Source organism: Brienomyrus brachyistius, chromosome 8, assembly GCF_023856365.1.
Source record: "Brienomyrus brachyistius isolate T26 chromosome 8, BBRACH_0.4, whole genome shotgun sequence".
Taxonomy (NCBI): domain Eukaryota; kingdom Metazoa; phylum Chordata; class Actinopteri; order Osteoglossiformes; family Mormyridae; genus Brienomyrus; species Brienomyrus brachyistius.
The window spans coordinates 28,495,732-28,515,775 of record NC_064540.1 but is presented as its reverse complement, the minus strand read 5'-3'; the positions used below and the strand labels follow the sequence as shown (position 1 = coordinate 28,515,775).

At 40.2% G+C, this 20,044-nt stretch overlaps 1 protein-coding gene across 6 annotated transcripts in view; it reads right to left on the bottom strand.

Annotated features, from left to right (window-relative positions):
• pik3c2b (phosphatidylinositol-4-phosphate 3-kinase, catalytic subunit type 2 beta) overlaps positions 1-20,044 on the bottom strand; it is a 74,633-nt gene that overhangs the window by 27,878 nt on the left and 26,711 nt on the right. For all 6 annotated transcript variants that reach the window (XM_049022440.1, XM_049022444.1, XM_049022441.1 and 3 more), the window contains 5 exons: positions 19,709-19,742; positions 13,895-14,090; positions 10,545-10,667; positions 3,240-3,407; positions 742-853 (listed from right to left, as the gene is read on the bottom strand). In XM_049022440.1, the coding sequence (XP_048878397.1) occupies positions 742-853; positions 3,240-3,407; positions 10,545-10,667; positions 13,895-14,090; positions 19,709-19,742 (633 nt within the window). The remainder of the gene's footprint in view (positions 1-741; positions 854-3,239; positions 3,408-10,544; positions 10,668-13,894; positions 14,091-19,708; positions 19,743-20,044) is intronic.

Below are 20,044 nucleotides of genomic sequence, written 5' to 3'. Positions count from 1 at the left end.
AAGTGGAATATGAATCCTTTTGTAAGAAAGTGTTTTCTCCTAAGCAGCTGGGTGGGAGCACTGTCACTTAAGAAGTGCAGGCTTGTTGGGTGAACTGCAAGAGGTCAAAGGAATAGGCGATGGAGAAACTGAGCGATGGCTGGCAGGATGACAATGTTTTTGTTCTGTCCAGTGAAAATGCAGGGTACAAAATGCTTTTATTTCTTTATTTTTTGTTTTCCACTGTCAGCCAATACAGGACACCTGACCTACTTTCAGTTTGCTTCAGCTGCCACTATGACAGTTTCTTCAGTGCCAAGAACTACTCAGCGTTAGAAGGGCTCAGTTAGCACCTGTCCAGGAAATGCGCATGCTGGGGCTGTTCCTCTGCACACTTCAGCTGCTGCTCAAGCCAACACAGCAGTAACCACACAGATAAATGAGATGCTTCCACGGAAACGTGTCTTCTCCAGACAAATTAATCTTTACAATGTATTTATTTTGCTTCTGGGTCACAGGGTGCAGGATAACTTTTTTTATATAGTATGACTTAAAACTGAGATCTCATGAACCTTCACTGTTCTATAAGTTACATGTATTATATGTCAGTACAAACAACAGCCAATACAAGGACCAGAGAGCTAAGATATATGAAAGAAGTAGTCAAAGAACAAGTGGCAGAGTATGTTTTGTAACAGGAGAGACAGCAGAATTATAAGGATACAATTAATTAAATGGGAGTGGGGTGCACCACATAACTACCTGCAAGATGACACTGTCGGGCTGGCTAAAATTGGGGGTGCTGGAGCGAGCATTGCCACTTCCTGGGGTTGAAGGCCAAAAGCCAAGCAGCTTCCTTCCACATGTGAGGATACTGCAGAGGCATAAAACATGCATCTTTTTGAAAATCAGTGCAAACAGCAGCCAAAATGTCAACTAACACTCCTGAACAATAACAAAAAGAACATTGGCAGAAGAGGAAAAAGATGGACAGGAATGAAGGTCCATTTGAGCTGTACCTTGCACAAGGAGACAAACATCAACTGCAAAACAAGATACGTTAAGATGACAGTGTGCTGAATTTGCTTCAGTTGCCTTTTGTCGCCCTCTCTCTATTCATGGTCATTTGCTGGAAGTAACTGCTATTTAACATGGAAGCAGACCCATCTATTCAATAAGAAACCACAATCGTAGCCTAGGGGTTCATTATGCCAGTAAGGCCCGGTTTTCACTGGGACACCGGCTGGCCCAGCAAACCTCTGTGGTGTTGGACAGAGTAGTAGTTCTGTCTAACCCAGAACAGCTGTTCAGCTGCTTACTTAGCAAATGTGAATCTTTTAACACTCCTCCTTTATTGTACTGCGCCACAGGCCATGCCTTAAATTTCACATGAGGGAAAAAATATAAGTTAACAACCAATTTGAAAAGGAGAGCTTCCACATGTTAAACACGAGACCAGGACATGAGTCATGCTATTAAAGTCAGACAGAGACAGAGCTGCCTTCCTGTCTGTTACACTGTTCACCAGATTATCAAGTAAAGTTTAATATACTTGGTAGGTCTATCAGAATTACCTGAAATCAGTGAAATTTTGTAACACTGGCAATAAAGTCAGAAAGAGAGCTGAGTTTTCACCAGTTTAGTAAACTGCAGCATCTTTGTAGCAAATGGTCATAGTGTATAATTGAGTCTGCAACTGTGATTGTGTATGTGCCCTGCAATGGGCTGGCATCGCATCCTGACAGAGACATTGTACAGGAGATATGGTTAGAAGATGGGGATAGAGAAAATGTTAAGGGTTCTAATTCCATAATAAACTACACCTACACTTGACAACAGATATACAAACAGAATTGGGCAACACATCAAAATTAGGGCTATGAATAGAGTAAAAAAAATAAATCACAGTTTTCTCAGCTGTTGATTTTACCTTTGGGGTACTTTGTTTTCTAATATTATTTATTTATGCAATTATCTAAAGTATTTAATTAAAAACAGGACAAATTATAATTGTAATATGCAAGTCAAGTGTCAATTGCTCTACACAAAAATCAGTTTAGGTGCATTTCATTGTAACACTTTTTTAATTCTGTGTTTGTAATAATGACCCATATTATATATGTTTAATGGTTTAACTTAAACTTGTCATGTACAGATCATTCATTTCCAAAGATTACTATTTGCAGGCAAGTACAAGTAGAATTTCAATGTCATATTTCATATTATATATATATATATATATATATATATATATATATGCTTAATGTTTTTTTCCAATCTCACGCCTTATAATGACATATACTACATTGCAATAAAATTGCATATACTCAACAGGCGGCTCGAACAACTATTTAATACCGACCTTGTGCCTGATCTAAAATCTATCTGGCAAATTGCTCTAAAAACAGAAACCTGACAACCACTGGAAGTATACTTAACGTGAAGATAAAAAGATAAAAATTGTAAGATATTAAGTCTTCAATAAAATAACACAAAAACTGCAAATTAGCATATTTTTATCCTATAATGAATGAATGAATGAGTGAATGAATGGCTAAAAACCAAATAAAATAGGCAACATCAACTTTCCCATGAGACACCAGCTGAATATTCTGATTTTAGCTTCGATTTCTGGGATTTTGTGTAATGTCACAACCTAAAATCTCTTGTTGTTTACACCCATGATGGAATATTATAGATTTCTATTAAAATCCTTGCTCATACTTGTCACGCCCAGCTCGTACGATCCTCGTGTGTGCCACACCCCCTAATCATCCACATGTGCTTCCCCAATCATGCCCAGCTGTTTCCTGTTATTTTCAGCTTGTCTTGTGTATTTAGTCCGTGTCTGAGTCCGTATTCCCCAGACTTGTCATTAATGTTAGTGTGTCGCCGTCCGCCTTGTCTCTCCCGTATCCTGTCTTCCCCAAATAAACCCATTTTTCCCTCATCCTCGCTTTCCTGCCTCGTCTGTACCCGCTGCCTACCTGCCCATCAACCCCGGCGCCCCGACAATGCTCTTCTCCAAATTGGGTATCAAAATACTGCATGCATTAACACAATCAAAGAAATAATAACTTTAAAGTCATAATGCATTAACATTAATGCATTTAAATTTCCCATCCCTAATTAAAAGCAATATCAAATGGTTAGCTATTCTGCAAAGCATCACTAAATATTCACAAATTTTGTGATAAACACCATGCACAAAATATGGGCCACATTATATTAAATTTGTAAAAACAATTTTATTTACTCACTGTCTAAAGTTGAAGAGGGGCATGGTGACCCAGCCCAGTGCCTCCATGCTCCGCCTCTGCTTGTTCTTGTCCTCGGTGCCCCCTGGTGGTGGCAGCAGGGTGGCATACAGAGTTACTGTTAACTGTGTCTCCCGTGGTAGTCGATTGATCTGGACCGGAAAACAGATCCTATGTGCAAAATGAAACCCAGGGAACAAGGACAGTTACAGTAAAGATGCAGGTTCAGAAATCCACACAGCGTAACAGCTTAGCCCAGAGAGGCCACATTGTTTTTTTCTTCCCATTTATTGACAGGTAGAGGACGTAGCTATAATCCAGACAATTACACACATACAGAATGGTTATGATTCAAGGAAGATTCATATTAAATTTAGCTATATCAGCTTCAATGATCAAACTGTTATTGTAGTCTTATCAGTTCCAGGTGGTCATGTTTTATTCATTTAATACAGTGATGGATCTATAAAATGGGCCATAACCACCAGAAAATAAACTTTTATGTTGACTTTTACGAGGTCTCAGATTGTACTGCTGCATGACAAGTAGTTAAGGCTACAAAGATAACAGCACAAAACTAATGAAAGAATCTTACCCTACAACCTTGCTCCTTACACCTAATCCATACTTCCCCCCCCCCCAGTCAGTGTAATGTGTAATGCACGTATACATTTACACCTTTCATGCTAGAAGCATTCTTATTATTCTTATCATACCCACACTCACGTCATCTTGTGCAACACAATTTAGTTTAACAAAAAAAAATATTAAAACCTTCCCAATTAAGAGACTTCAAAATGTACCATATCCAAAGGCTTTAAAATGTCTGTCTAAACTGGCATACATTTCATGACATCCTTGTCTTGACACCACCTCTCTGATAGCAGATAGCCAATATACACAAGACATGATCTTCTTGTATGAGTGGATAAGCTGCACTAGGGCTGAACAATTTATCAATTTCAAATTAAAATTGCGATTTGAAACAACATGATTAGCAAAGGTTGCAATTTAGGATATGCATTATATGGCATGTCTGACCCAGGGTTTAAAACTATTCTAAGAATAGTTTTACAAATTCTTTTATGCTGTTTCTATCAATATGGTGCTCATGCCAGACTTTTTCCCAATCCAGAACTAGTTCTGTGTGTTTCCACCACAAAAAAAATGGCCCTGGGCCAGAAAAAACAGCTCAAGCACGGCACCATAGACAAGCTGTGCTCAGAATTTGGCAGCTAATGTGGGATGGGTTATCACATCCAAACCTTCCACATACCCAGAAAATTCAATCCATAACCGATATAGTTGAGTTTAATATCACCAGTACCGGCAGTGAAACAACTTGCCAGCATATTAGCGGAATAATGTTCATTTTTTCATTCTGTGAAAAAAGAAAGATCCATCTGCTGGCCATATTTAATTAAAAAGTATAAATACACTGCTCAAAAGAATTAAAGGAACACTCTGAAAACACATCAGATATCAATGGGGAAAAAATCCTGCTGGATATCTATACTGATATGGACTGAGTAATGTGTTGAATGAAAGGATGCCACACTATTTGATGGAAATGAAAATTATTAACCTACAGAGGGATGAATTCAAAGACAACCAGAAAATCAAAGTTAAAAATGATGCGGCAGGCTGGTCCATTTTGCCGAAATCTCATTGGAACAACTCAAAATCGAACTCAGTAGTTTGTATGGCCCCCACGTGCTTGTAAACATGCCTGACAATATTGTGGCATGCACCTAATGAGCCGTCGGATGGTGTCTTGTGAGATCTCCTCCCAGATCTGGATCAGGGCATCAATTAGCTCCTGGACAGGCTGAGGTGCAACCTGGCGGCCTCGGATGGAGGTATGCCTGCATGAGGAAGGGCATTGTCATGCACAGGAGGAACCCAGGACCCACTGCACCAGCGTAGAGTCAGACAATGGGTCCAAGGATTTCATCCCAATACCTAATGGCAGTCTAGCCTGTAAAGATCTGTGGATCTCTCCATGGATATGTCTCCCCAAACCATCACTGACCCACCACCAAACTGGTCACGCTGAACAATGTTACAGGCAGCCTAACATTCTCCACGGCTTCTCCAGACCCTTTCACGTCTGTCACACGTGCTCAGGGTGTACCTGCTCTCATTTGTGAAAAGAACAGGGCACCAGGAGCGGACCTGCAAATTTTGGTATTCTATATCAAATGACAATCGAGCTCCACGATGGCAGGCAGTGAGCACAGGACCCACTAGAGGACGTCGGGCCCTCAGGCCACCCTCATAAAGTCTGTTTCTGATTGTTTGATCAGAGACATTCACCCCAGTGGCCCTAGAGGTAATTTTGTAGGGCTCAAGTTCCTCCTTGCACAAAAGAGCAGATACCGGTCCTGCTGATGGGTTGAGGACCTTCTACAGTGCTGTCCAGCTCTCCTAGAGTAACTGCCTGTCTCCTGGAATTTTCTCCAAGTTCTTGACACTGTGCTGGGAGACACAGCAAACCTTCTGCCAATGGCACGTATTGATGCGCTATCCTGGAGGAGTTGGACTACCTGTGCATCCTCTGTAGGGTCCAGGTTTCGTCTCATACTACCAGTAGTGACACTGGTTGTAGCCAAATGCAAAACTAGTGAAAAAGAAGTCAGACAAGTTGAGGAGTGAAAAATGTCAGCGGCCTTCACTTGTAAAACCATTCCTGTTTCAGGGGTCATCTCATTATTGCCCCTCTACCTGTTGCTAATTTAATAACACCAATGCAGCTGAAACCGATTAACAACCCCCTCTGCTACTGAACTGACCAGATCAATATCCAAGAAGTTTAATTGACTTGATAATGAAATACATTTTTCGCTTTGCAGGCAAGTACTAGCAGGAACATTTACTTTACTTTCACTAGCAGCCATGTGACATTTCTATTCCATTATTTTTTGAAACCGGTGGACAAGCAGACAGTTTCTCAAAAGACACCAAGCAAGAATCAACCCGGTACCAGTACCAACTCCGTGTTGGTGGACATGAAGCACCAGCGTGACAGTCATTCTCACCAATCAGAAGTGTTGTGCTCCTTGCATGCCAGTCATACCAATTAGAAGGGGCCCAAGGCAACTACAGATACACCCACAAACAGCAAACACATAAATCCTGAGGAAAAGGTTACATTTACGGTGTGAAAAAATACTGATACTGCAGCTGAGGTAGAAGTGAATTGCCTGCTTATTTCATGGTTAGAGTTCCGCCACAACCTCCTTTAACCACCAGTAACATGTATCTCTGTAAATCACACTTGTCATTTTTGTTAATGGGCCATGACATTGGCATACTGCTGACCCATCAAGAAATCAAAGGGTCAGTCAGTAATCTTCATGGTCTTGCTGTCACCCCTAAAACTATGTAAAACCTATAATAGATAGTGAAATTTATGTCCCATATTTTCATTAATCATTGATTGAAAGTACAGTAAAACCTTGGATTGTGAGTATAATTCGTTCTGGAAATGTGCTTGTAATCCAAAGCACTCGTATATCAAAGCAAATTTTCCCATTAGAAATAATGGATGATTCGTTCCACAACCCAAAATATTCATATAAAAATATTCAGATAAAGCATATACGTAATACTCATATTGCAAGATCTCGCTCGTTTATCAAGTTAAAATTTATAAAAAAAAATTGCTAATCTTGCAAAACACTCACAAACCAAGTTACTCGCGATCCGAGGTTTGACTGTATTAGATTGGATAGATTAATCTTGTGAATGAGTTCAATGAGTAAATGAGTTCAATGATAGTTTGCACGGGTATTCACTGTTGAGGACATTAGTAACTTACCAGTTCTTATTACTGATCCAGCATCGTCTATAACTAATATATATATAACTGAAGCTGATGTTTTGCAAAGCCTAGCTAAGATTAAAATAAATAAATCACAGGGCCCTGATGCCATCTTACCTATAGTGTTAAAAGAGATGACGGATATTATTTGCCGACCGTTAACGTTACTGTTTCAAAAATCCTTATCTGAAGGTGTGGTACCTTCTGATTGGAAGCATGCCAACATAACGCCCATTTTCAAAAAAGGGGATAGAAGTAATTTGTCAAACTATAGGCCAATCAGTCTAACTTGTATAACTGGTAAAGTTATGGAGGCTATAATCAAAGAGAAAATGGTAGATTACCTGGACTCCAATAACATTTTGTTAACAGATAGGAAACAGCGAGTAGTTATAAGAGGGCCTGCGTCCATAGTGGGGTACCGCAGGGTTCGATTTTAGGACCACTATTGTTTCTAATTTACATAAATGATATAGATACCAATATATACAGTAAACTGGTGAAATTTGCAGATGACACCAAGGTGGGTGGTGTAGCAGATACTGAATTAGCGGCTCAGCAGCTACAGCGGGATCTTGATTTAATTAGTGACTGGGCCGATGCCTGGCAGATGAAATTTAACGTAGACAAATGTAAGGTACTCCATGTAGGGAGCAGAAATATAAAGTACAGGTATTTCATGGGTCCCACTGAAATAAAGGTAGCTGATCATGAAAAAGACCTTGGTGTGTATGTTGATGCTTCCATGTCCCATTCTCGCCAGTGTGGGGAAGCAATAAAAAAGGCCAATAGGATGTTGGGGTATATCTCCAGGTGTGTGGAGTATAAGTCAAGGGAGGTAATACTAAGATTATACAATTCCTTGGTGAGACCTCACCTAGAATATTGTGTGCAGGTTTGGTCACCATATCTTAAAAAGGACATTGTGGCCTTAGAAAAGGTGCAGTGTAGGGCCACAAAAATGATTCCTGGTCTTAGAGGAATGTCATACGAGGAAAGGTTACTTGAGCTAAATCTGTTCAGTCTCAAGCAAAGGAGACTGAGGGGGGACATGATCCAGGTATATAAGATTCTAACAGGTTTGGATGCTGTTCAACCAAACAGTTACTTCAGCATTAGTTCAAATACACGAACTCGTGGCCATATGTGGAAATTAGCGGGAGAACATTTAAAACTGGATTTAAGGAAGCACTTCTTTACACAGCGCGTAGTCAGAGTATGGAATAGTCTTCCTGATAACATAGTGCAAGCTGAATCCTTGGGTTCCTTTAAATCAGAGCTAGATAAGATTTTAACAATTCTGAGCTATTAGTTAAGTTCTCCCCAAGCGAGCTTGATGGGCCGAATGGCCTCCTCTTGTTTGTATAGTTCTTATGTTCTTATGAAATTAATCTTAATTCCACACCAGTAATAAAATAAAAGCCTTGCATTAAGAAATACCAAAAGAACAGTTCACTTTAACCGCTATTAGAGTGGGGTATGGGCGGTCTTATTATTTCTAAGATATATAAAAAAAAATCAATTCAAGTCTGCAAACACATGCACATGCATTTACATATACGTTATAGTTTTATGACCTTGTAAATAGTCTGTATGGTTTGCAAAGTACCCCAACGCTTCTGATGTAGGTACTATTAGGTTTATAATGGAATAAGGTACATTTGTCATAAGATTTCTTGGGTGTGAGAGACTGAAAGCGTGAGTGTCATGCCAGATGTGTAAGAGCTAGCAACCCTGAAGACATACATTTTTAGTTTCACCCGAGTTGAATTATATAAAAAATAACATTACTTTATACAGTTGTTAAAAAGTGGAAACTTCAACGAACATGAACTCGCCAATAAACTGTTTATTTATACAATGTTTTATAAAATGCATACTGTGTTTGAAAACTTTTCAGCTGTACGATTTCAGGACAGAGCAGCCACTGTGTTAGGAATCTTATGCCTTTTTGGTTGAGAGTGTTAGATTTCGCTGCTGATATTAACACCAATGGCACATTATTGCAAACAAAAGGGCTGCATATGGCAAAGTACATCTTGTTTGGAGGTTAAAGGAGTTTGACATTCATTGGCGTGGGAAACGGCGGTTCTGCTGTTGTTGGTGGTCCAAGCAGTGTTAGCTGCAAGATCACTATTGTTTGTAATTGATTTATTTTTTATCATTATGACTTAATAATCACAGCTTTTGTGGTAATAGTATTGTTGGTTGTTCTCTGCTAATTAAAAAAGAAATAAATGCATATTGGAAGCAATTCTATCCTTAAGTTCTCATCCTTGCATTAGAATATAGATCAGTTAATATTTTTATGGTATCTCATGTAGCAATGCTGTGTCATATGTTTTAAATCTATTAAACACTGAATATTGAACTGCAGCTTGACATATAAAAAAATAATCGCAAATGAAATCGTAATCGCAATATCTGTCAGAAAAAAAAAATCACAATTAGATATTTCCCTTAAATCGTTTAGCCTTAAGTACCACACAAAGAAAGATCATATGCTACAATTCCAAAAATTTATTCTCAAGGAAAATAAAGATTACCTCTGAGACATGCCATGAAAATGCCAACGGTGACATCACTCTTAAAAGGTCAAAATATTCCCAATTTGATCTGAAGACTGAAGAACTCAGAAATCAGAAAGAAAGTGCAAAGTGGTGCCTGTTAATGGTTATATACCTCTATCATCTTAGCTTCGCAATTCAGGATACTCTACTAAATACTGAAACATCCATCCATCCATTTTCCAAACCGCTTATCCTACTGGGTCGCGGGGGGTCCGGAGCCTATCCCGGAAGCAATGGGCACGAGGCTGGGAACAACCCAGGATGGGGGGTCAGCCCATCGCAGGGCACACTCATACACCATTCACTCTCACATGCATTCCTACGGGCAATTTAGCAAGTCCAATTAGCCTCAGCATGTTTTTGGACTGTGGGGGGAAACCGGAGTACCCGGAGGAAACCCCACGACGACATGGGGAGAACATGCAAATTCCACACCCAGGCGGATATTCGAACCCGGGTCCCAGAGGTGTGAGGCAACAGTGCTAACCACTGCACCACCATGCCGCCCCCAAGTACTGAAACAGTAGTCTTCAAAAAATACCAACAATAGATTACATCTACATAGATTACAAGAGGCAGAGAACTATGATGGAATGTAAAGAAGTTTTACAAACAGGATGTTGTTTAGGTCTCCTTTCAGAAAGCATATTCTTACCATCAGGCTCCCGACCGTCAAGAAAAACAAAAATAACTGCTATAAGTTTCTTTTTATTTGTCATTAGCAGGAAGTCAGAATATGACACATGCAGTTTAATAATGTTTCAGACAGAAAAATATAGGCCAAGAACCAGTTTTACTTGAGATGTAGAGTAAATGGACTCAAGTGTGCAGAAGAAACCTCTGCTTTGTAATTAAATAAGTAAGCAAGTAAGCAAGTAAGCAAGTAAGTAAGTAAGTAAATAAATAAAATCTTACCTTTGGTCCCACACCACTAGGTGGAAGAGGTACTTGCTGACCGGCTGTTTACTGGTGTGTTGGGGGGCACAGAGCTCTGCCCCACCATGGGTGAGTGAGCAGGAGAGGAAAAACCCTTCATAACTGCAAGACAAGTGAAGGCAACTTAACAGTCTAGACAGCACATACATCTATGCTTCACTGAAAAATTTACATTTACATAAAGGGGGAACTGCTTCTGCATCAAGCGAGACCATCCAATTACTTGAGTAAACGTTCATCTGCATCCAAGTTTACGCTTAATAACAAATAATAAAATGACACATAATAAATAAATCTAATATGAACTGCAAGGTTAACTGTTTGACTGAACTGTAAATAATTTTTGCATAGTTTTCATAAAACTTCAGGAATGCCTCGTCCCACTCACTGCAAACTAAGGGAAGAAAAATTAGAACAGATCAGCATGAATTAATGGCAAAAAAGGATCAGTCAGAAGTGAAAAGCAAATATTATCTCCAATGGTTAAACCATTATTTCTGGCTGCATTATAATGCTTATTTACACTCAGCATTCAATCTGTATTTTTATCCCCTGGTATTCAGGTCAGCTCACTTTTTAGCAGCACGCTAGCTTGTGCCAGATTCTCTGGGAGACCAGCCTCTCCAAAAGATTCTTCTGTATTATATATAATAGCATCCCAGGACAGAAACATTTTCAAAAAAAAAACAAGGCAAACTCCTACCCTTCCCTCTCTCATATACCAAAATGCTACTTTAAAAAGCATACCCAAAGTAGAGGCTCTACTCAAACATCTGCATAAAGTAACAGTCTTATTTTATAACTTAGCGTGTCTACAAAGAGAGCTGTGATAGAATCAGGGTGGATGGAGGAATGTTGAGATCAATGAATTTGTGTGCTTTCCCCCCTCTCATAGACAGATGGTATATGATGTCATGGCTGCCCTTCCAACACAACAGGACAGGTGTCTAGCGACCAGCCAGCCACTACCCCAGTCTACAAGGTCAAAGGGCAAATTAGGTTCTCAAGCTGCCTCCTTTGTCAGGGACCAATCCTCCATCAGCATCCATTTCAGGATAAGACAATGACTAGGGTCCCCACCCTGGGGAGAGAGAACAGAGATCTGGGGGGATGGGACCATTGACATCATCCTTCAGGGGGAAGGGGAGGTGTGAGGAGGGACAGTACTGATTTGCTGTGGAGAGTTCGGAATTGGCAATGCCATGTGTAGTATCATGTGCATCTGCCAGCAGGGGCAGATATGCCTGTGCCAGCAATTTTAGTTTTTGGTTCATTCTACATGTGAAGGAACCACAGACTTCTCACTTTAGGATGAAAATTATATGCCATAAATGCAGATGGATTATATGGAGAAATGCTAGAGACAGCTGGCTAGGGTTTCTGCAAAAGTGTCGTGCTGCTACACGTCTTATCTGAAGGCTGCTACTGCATTATGAGCCTAGTTTTTCATAATGAAGATTATTCATTAGTAATTTATTCACAAAAAATCCAAAAGAACTGTAATATTAAATGCATTTGTTGTCTAAAAATGCTTGACATATGCACTGGCAAAGGCAAACAAATACACAGTTTAAAGATTTCATGTATTATATGTTTTGTACAAGGATACATGACTAATCTACTTGAGTTCTTTGAAGAAGCTACAAGAGAAATTAATCACAAAAAGGTCTACAATGTGATCTACTTAGATTTCCAGAAGGCCTTTGATGTTGTCCCCCACAAACGGCTCTTGCTTAAGATCAAAGCTGCAGGGATTTAAGGAACTGTAGCAGCTTGGATCGAAAACTGGTTAATAGACAGGAAGCAGCGAGTAGTTATTAGAGGCACAATGTCACAGTGGGCCTGCGTTCATAGTGGGGTACCGCAGGGTTCAATTTTAGGACCACTACTGTTCCTAATTTACATTAATGATACTGACAACAAAAACATACAGTAAACTGGTTAAATTTGCAGATGACACCAAGGTGCGTGGTATAGCACATACTGAACTAGCAGCACAGAGGCTACAACGGGATCTTGATTTAATTAGCGACTGGGCTGATACCTGGAAAATGAAATTTAACGTAGATAAATGTAAGGTAATCCATGCAGGGAGCAGAAATATAAAGTACAGATATTTTATGGGTTCCACCGAAATAAAGGTAGCTGATTACGAGAAAGATCTTGGTGTGTATGTTGATGCTTCCATGTCCCACTCTCGCCAGTGTGGGGAAGCAATAAAAAAGGCCAATAGAATGTTGGGTTACATCTCTAGGTGTGTGGAGTTTAAGACAAGGGAAGTGATGCTATGATTATATAATTTCTTGGTAACACCCAACCTAGAATATTGTGTGCATGTTTGGTCACCATACCTTAAAAAGGATATTGCTGCCTTAAAAAGGGTGCAACGTAGGGCTACAAGAATGATTCCTGATCTTAGAGGAATGCCTTACGAGGAGAGGTTAGCTGCACTGAATCTGATTAGCCTCGAACAAAGGGGACTAAGGGGGGACATGATCCAGGTATATAAGATTCTAACAGGTCTGCATGCTGTTCAGCCAAATGGCTACATAAATATTAATTTAAATACTAGACCTTATGGCCATATGTGGAAACTAGAAGAACATTTTAAAATGGATTAGAGAAAGTACTTCTTTACACAGCATGTAGTTAGAGTATGGAATAGTCTCAATGTTAGTGTAGTGCAAGATAAAACCCTGGGTTCCTTTAAATCAGAGCTAGATAAAATTTGAACAACTCTGAGCTAGTTAAGTTAGTCAGTTAAGTTCTCCCCAAACGAGCTTGATGGGCCGAAACGTCTTCTCTCACTTGTAAATTTCTTACGTTCTTATGACTAAGGCATCACATTTTGGACAGACCACTGTAACAGAAAAGATAAACATCAGAACAGATAGGACATATCCAAGGGGACTGATACTATTTAACAAAACCTAACATCAAAGGAAACAGCACAAACCACAGAAGAACAGAAATGAAAGCAAAACTAATTTTAAACAAGCTGCAGAGTTTGGTTTGACAACATTTTTTTGTCCTCTCTGATAAGAACAGCCCGTCTCTGTGCATGATCAAAAAGAGCAGTGCCAGGGGGTATGGAACTAGCTTAAGCTTCTATTCTGGTAAAAGATACAAGAACTACCCTCACATGGACCTCCCCAGACACTGGAACAAATAGGTTTTTGGTCTTAGAGAAACTTTATTAATAATAACATGCAGGTCAAGTACTTCTAAAATCCTGCTTTTTTAATAGGTAGCTACGTACCTACAGAGGGTGGCTGAATGGCCTACAAGTTGCATGGCTTGCACATGAACTCCACACAGCAGCATGTTACCTGGCAGCCCAGGTGATGGGGATTCGATGAGCAGCATAGACACTGAAGGACAGCACACTGGTGACAAAGCCGGCTTCCTGCAAAGGGGCACTGGGTCGGTAGCTTTGAGGGGTGGTGTGGAAATTGGCGTTAAAGGTGCTACAGTAGAGCTCCACCAACTCCAAGATAGAGGAGGTCAGCTTCTCCACCACTTTCTCTGCAGAACAAAAGCCACAGTAACTTTAACAGATGTTGCTCATAATGGCATAAAGTCTCAAGCAAGTTTTAATGCCAAGTACTATGCAACTAGGTAAAATGGCATTATTAAAAATAGCCTGTTCTCTGACAAGTGTTATTTGATTGTCATTAGGGAAAATATTAATGCTACCATTATCATTGCCTCATCATAACCTAGGAAATTACATGCAAAACCATGCTAAAAGACTGAGATGGTTATTTATATGCATCCAGACCAGGGCTGGGGGACAATTTGGGGAAAATATCTAATCACAATTTTTCTGACAGATAGTATGATTTGATTTGGAATATAATTTTTAATTGTCAAGCTTCAGTTCAATATTCAGAGTGTAATAGATTTCAAACATGAGACGCAGCATTGCCAAATAATTAACCGAAATATTAACTGATGGATATTCCAGTGCAAAGATGAGGAACTTAAACATGAATTGCTTTCAACATGTAATTATTACTTATTTAAAAAAAAAAACAAACCCTTGTTTACATACCTCAGGTCTTTAATTTTGACGTTTTAAAGCATCATAACCACCCTGCCTTTTTTAATTATTACCATCCTGTCATGTTAACAAAGAACTACATCAGGAGACCTGTGAATAATTTTACACTTCAGTAACCAAAGACCTAGACCCAACACAATCTGCATACCAATCAAAGAGATCCACCAATGATGCAATCACCTTTCTACTACACACTATTGGCTCACCTGGACAATAGGAGGGGGAACTATGTGAGGATGCTGTTCATCGATGACAGTTAAATATTCAATACCAGGTTCATCACCAAGCTCAGTAACCTTGGATTGAATGTGTCCTTGTATATGTAAGTACACAACATTTTGAGAAACAGATCCCAGGCACTAAGAGTGGGCCTTCTTCAAAGCCACAAGAGAATCGGACTATAAAAGGTGGAGGACTGGGAAAAAAGTGGCTGACAAACATACAAGTGCCCTTTTAATTGTTTATTATCACAACCTTTGCTTGTCTATGGCCTACATGAATCATTTAGCCTGTCATATTCAGAGAAACTACCATCGCAGCAAGGACCTGGAACAAATACAAAAACATTCTTCAAACCTAAATATGAATAAATACATACACGTGAATTAATTTTCTTTCCTTTTTAAAGCAAAAAGGAAGAAAGCTGAACTGGGGAAGGCCAACTGTGCCAGACTTCATTCCAGCTGAAGAGCTGGTTCTCTCGCAAAATGCCGGCCACCTGATTTAAGAGCACAGGAGGAGCTCATCCTCAGAGTCACTGGCAGGATGTCACATAGTCAATTCATTATAGGTAAAGGAAGGTCATCGAACATATCTTTTGATAAAACTGACTTGTTTCTCAGTTGGTGTGAATGCAAGTAAATAAATTATTATGCAAGTAACAACACGAGCTCCATGTTAAAATGTTAAAGTAATGCATGCAGTCATGTTACTCCTTTAGTCACGGGAGAGCGGTTAGTGATATTAACGTTCAATCATATTGTTAGCTGACATTATGTTTCTACTTTATTAAAATCAATAAATATGAATGCATGATGGAAATCCAAACAATTTAAGACATAACACTACATGCAGTACGCAGGGCACAACAAAGAGGTGTAGGCACATTTTAAGTTGAAAGAAAATACAGCTCGATTTAGAATGATAAATTATCTTTTTGGGATGTGCCTGCTAAATTATGACATTTATGGCAATCTATGATGATCTGTGTGACCGTATACCAGGATGTAGGCTATATATAATCCATGACATAAGTTAAGCAACGTCTATTTCTAAGCGATGCAATCTAATTTAAAATACCACTCGGAATAACACTCAGGATATCCCTGTTTGTCATCGGGTCTACAATTTGAACTAGTGGCAAAACAAAAAAACGTACTGTTTGTTGATACCGCCTGCCGTCATGCTTCCCAATCTTTGGTCATAAGTGCATTATCAAAGGCCTATTTTGTGTGGGGGCAGTTGCACAGAATGTCCTTATACTTTTGCGAGTGCCCAAGCAATGGGATGACGACACACTTACGAAGAAAACGACTTTGGGTGACTTTGGCTCTTAACATAGAGAGCTAGTAAAATGATTATGTATATTATATACTTCTCTTATTTTCCTGAACTCTGTTCTGCTCTCTGTGGGAGGAGCTTATGAGGCTCAGGCTGGGGCACTGTTTGGGAGTCTTGCCTGTTGTCTCATTGTATGCTCCAACTGTAGTGAGTGATGTCTCAATGAGGGAGACTGACGGGTGCCCAGTGACACTAATGAGTTTGGTCATGGGTGACTTCAATGCGACCACTGTAACTGACAGGGCTGGTTATGAGGATTGGGTCAGTGGGCATGGATCTGGCAACTGTGTTGTAAGTGGCTGCATGGTCCTTTGCAAAAGGTCAGGGGCTGCGGGTCACTGGATCCTGGTCCCAGCACCCTGAGCCGCATCGTTGGACTTGGTACTCCAATACTGGTGGTGCAGCAAAAGATATAGATCACACCCTTGAGGGCAGACACTGGAGGCTCCTACAGAACTGCAGAAGTGTCCAGTTTGTGAATTCTGACCATAGACTTGATTCAGCTTAGGTTCAGCATGCTACCACCTATTAGGAGAATGAGGCTGGACCTGGCCAAACTCCAAGATCAGACTGTTTATAATGAGTTTGCACACAGTTTTTATGAGAAACTTGCAAACTTGGGCGCTATTGCTGATTCTAGTAGATGTAGGAGACCTTCCATGACAAGACCCTGACGATTTCTAAGGGCTGTGTTGGTGTTGCCGACGATACCAGAAAGAGCTGTTTCATCTCGCAGGGCATCCTGGATATCAAGATGAGGTCACTAGACAGATATGTATGGCACTCCCGATATCTTTGTAAGAGGACTTATTTTGCTGTATGGTTACGAGACATGGACTATCCAGTAACCTGAGATGAAGACTGGACCTCTACTACCATATCTCTTCAGAGAAACCTTGGGTATCACTGGTTTGACTTTGTGTCGAACGAGTGGTTGCTCAGAAAGTCCATAATGGGGCACATTACCTGCATTGTGAAGGAGTGTTAATTACGGCACCATAGCCATGTGGTGCGATTCCCTGAGGGTGATCTGGCTCACAGGATCCTCATTGCCAAGGACCTGAGCAGCTGGACCAGGCCAATGGGGCTCCCACATAACTCCTGGTTGCAGCAGACGGATGGCAATTTCTGAAGTGTGGGAATGGACTACGTGTAGGCCTGATTATGTGCCCCTAGTATTAAAATGTTGGTATTTGTAGTGTAATACTATGCAATAAAGTTCTACTTTAAAAAAAAAAGAAAAGAAAAAAAAACTGTCCTCATCATGATCACACTGACTGCAAATCGGTTGCTCTTGTAAGAATGGTGCAGCTCTGGTCGGACGGGTTTCCTAGCAGAAAACACTGTTTAAATCTGTGGTACAGTGAATAAACCTGCTCTAAGCCACCTGCTGCTGTGACAATCACTCCAACAATAGTGTTGAAGAACAGAGTAATTGAGGACCTTGTCACTTGTCAATAATTAAAATCGGATAACAGGTTGATCCACATACAAAGAACACCCACCGATCAGTAGTAACAACAAGCAGGCCTACCAAGAGCAAGTAAAGAATCTGTCATTTTGGTACAAGGACAACAGCCACCTCCTCAGTGTAAACAAAGAGTTGATTGTGGACATCCGGAGGAGACTAACAGAGAGACTTATACCACATCAGTATCAATGGTGCGGTAAAACTTGATAGGGCACAAAAAACATAGTATTATATGTTACATATGTATTAACCAACTACAATGAATACGTGTACGTATAATGAAACGTGACGTTTTACTTCAAGCAGTTACTACATTTGTTATTATACCCTTTAATTCTGTAAACCTTTGTGAACTACTGAAGGAACAAGTCATTACTGAATCATGATGCATCTTTCATCTCAAGCAGTTACTATATTTGTAACTTCTGTAAATCATTGTGAATTACTAAAAGAACTACTGAAGGGCCTACTAAGGAACTAATGAAGGAACAAGTGATGAATAACACAAGTGAAATACTGATCTCATGTTTGTTCATTAATGAACTGTGACGCATCTTTTATTTCAAGTAGCAACTACACTCAGTGACAAAAAAAAGTTAAGTACCCAGACGGAGTGGTGGAAATAAAATGAATCTGCACATGGTGAAAGGTCATGAGACAGTATCGCAACGGTTATATCAGATCAAACGGACAACAGATGGCAGTATGGGCAGTAGGGTGTGGCACCCCCCCGGCCTGGATACATGTGGCGATGCAATGTCATACAGCTATTGTTTCCTCTCCTGTGGCAAGTTGGCCCATAGCCGTTATTACTGGCTCTCGAGATCCTGCAGAGGGACACTGGGTCTGAGCTGACAATCGAGCTGATCCCACACATGTTCGATTGGGGAAATATCAGGGGACCTGGCTGGCTGGCCAAGGGAAGATCTCAACATGACACAGGCAGTCCATAGACACATGTGCCGTATGTGGACGGGCATTGTCTTGTTGAATGACTGTACCAGGATGCTGTCTCCAGAGAGGCAAAACATGCGGACGCCTGATATCACTGACGTAGCGCTGTGCTGTGTAGAGAGTCAAATACTTGGATGGCAGGCGCATATGTCATGGGGATTATGTATTGCTTGGTGCACAATACGACTATCCTCCCTTGGTGTGGTCTGACTTGGGCGACAGGAAACCTTCACGATGTGTGTGGGTGCCTTCACGTGTCCATTGTTTCCAACATTGGGCAACTATGACATCTGCATGTCCCACATGCCGGGCAATTGCACAATATAGCCACCTAGCCACATGCAAACCCACAATGCGACTCCTGTCAAACTCCGCCAATTGCTGGTAATGCTATCTAATGTGTCTACAAGGCATCTTCTGTGTCTGGAGACTAGACGTGTCAGTTGCTTGCAAATCGAATCATTTACATACCCATCGCTGGTCTGCACATGTACCAAATTTCATCCAAACTGGACCATTACTTCTGAATGCGTAACTTTTTTTGTCACGGAATGTATATTTGTACTTCAGTAGTAACTGAGTAAATACTAAGTATTTGTGCCCCATCACGTAAAGTGTTACCAGTGGTGCTTTAGTGGAGAGGGTGGGCAGCTTCAGGTATCTTGGTGTTCACATAACTTAGGACCTGACTTGGTCCCTGCACATTGACTCATTAGAAAGGAGGGTTCATCAATGCCTATACTACCTCATATAAGCAATTAAGATGCCTAATGTTTTAAATCTGTTGTGTCTTGTCTATGTCTTGTTTCAAAAATTTATGTCCACAACCTGGGGTTAAGCAACTGTGCATTTCATTACACAAATATACCGAGTGCAGTGTGCATGTGACAAGTAAAACTCTGAAACTTTGGACATTTCCATAGTCAGTTAATAGAAACCACTCTGAATCTCATATTCCATAAAGGGTCATACTTTCACATTCATCCTGATTTCTACTTTACAATTCTGAGTAGGTTCTCAAAAACCTTCTCACACAAAGCTTAAATAGGACCTTCAGTCACACGTCTACTAGAGTAGTAAGGACGGGCACTGCACCTCTGTTCTCCTGTGATGCCAGCACCGATATGTCCTGTAGAAAAACAGGGGAGACATATGATCATTTGAGGCATATTTAACATGAACTAGCAGAACTGTAAAAGAAAAATAGATATACTTGTTGATTAATAACATCTCTGGTTTCTGAACCTAAATCTGCAGTAAAATTGCAGTGAAAGCCTGCAGTCACAAATTGAGATGACATTAATAGATGCAAGGAGGGGTGGGCGATAAGGCCAAAATATCACAAAATCTTTGGTTAGAATCTATATCGTGTACTGTGATTCTGACTTGGTTAGTTTGTAATTATGTACTAATGTTAATTAACCTTACAAA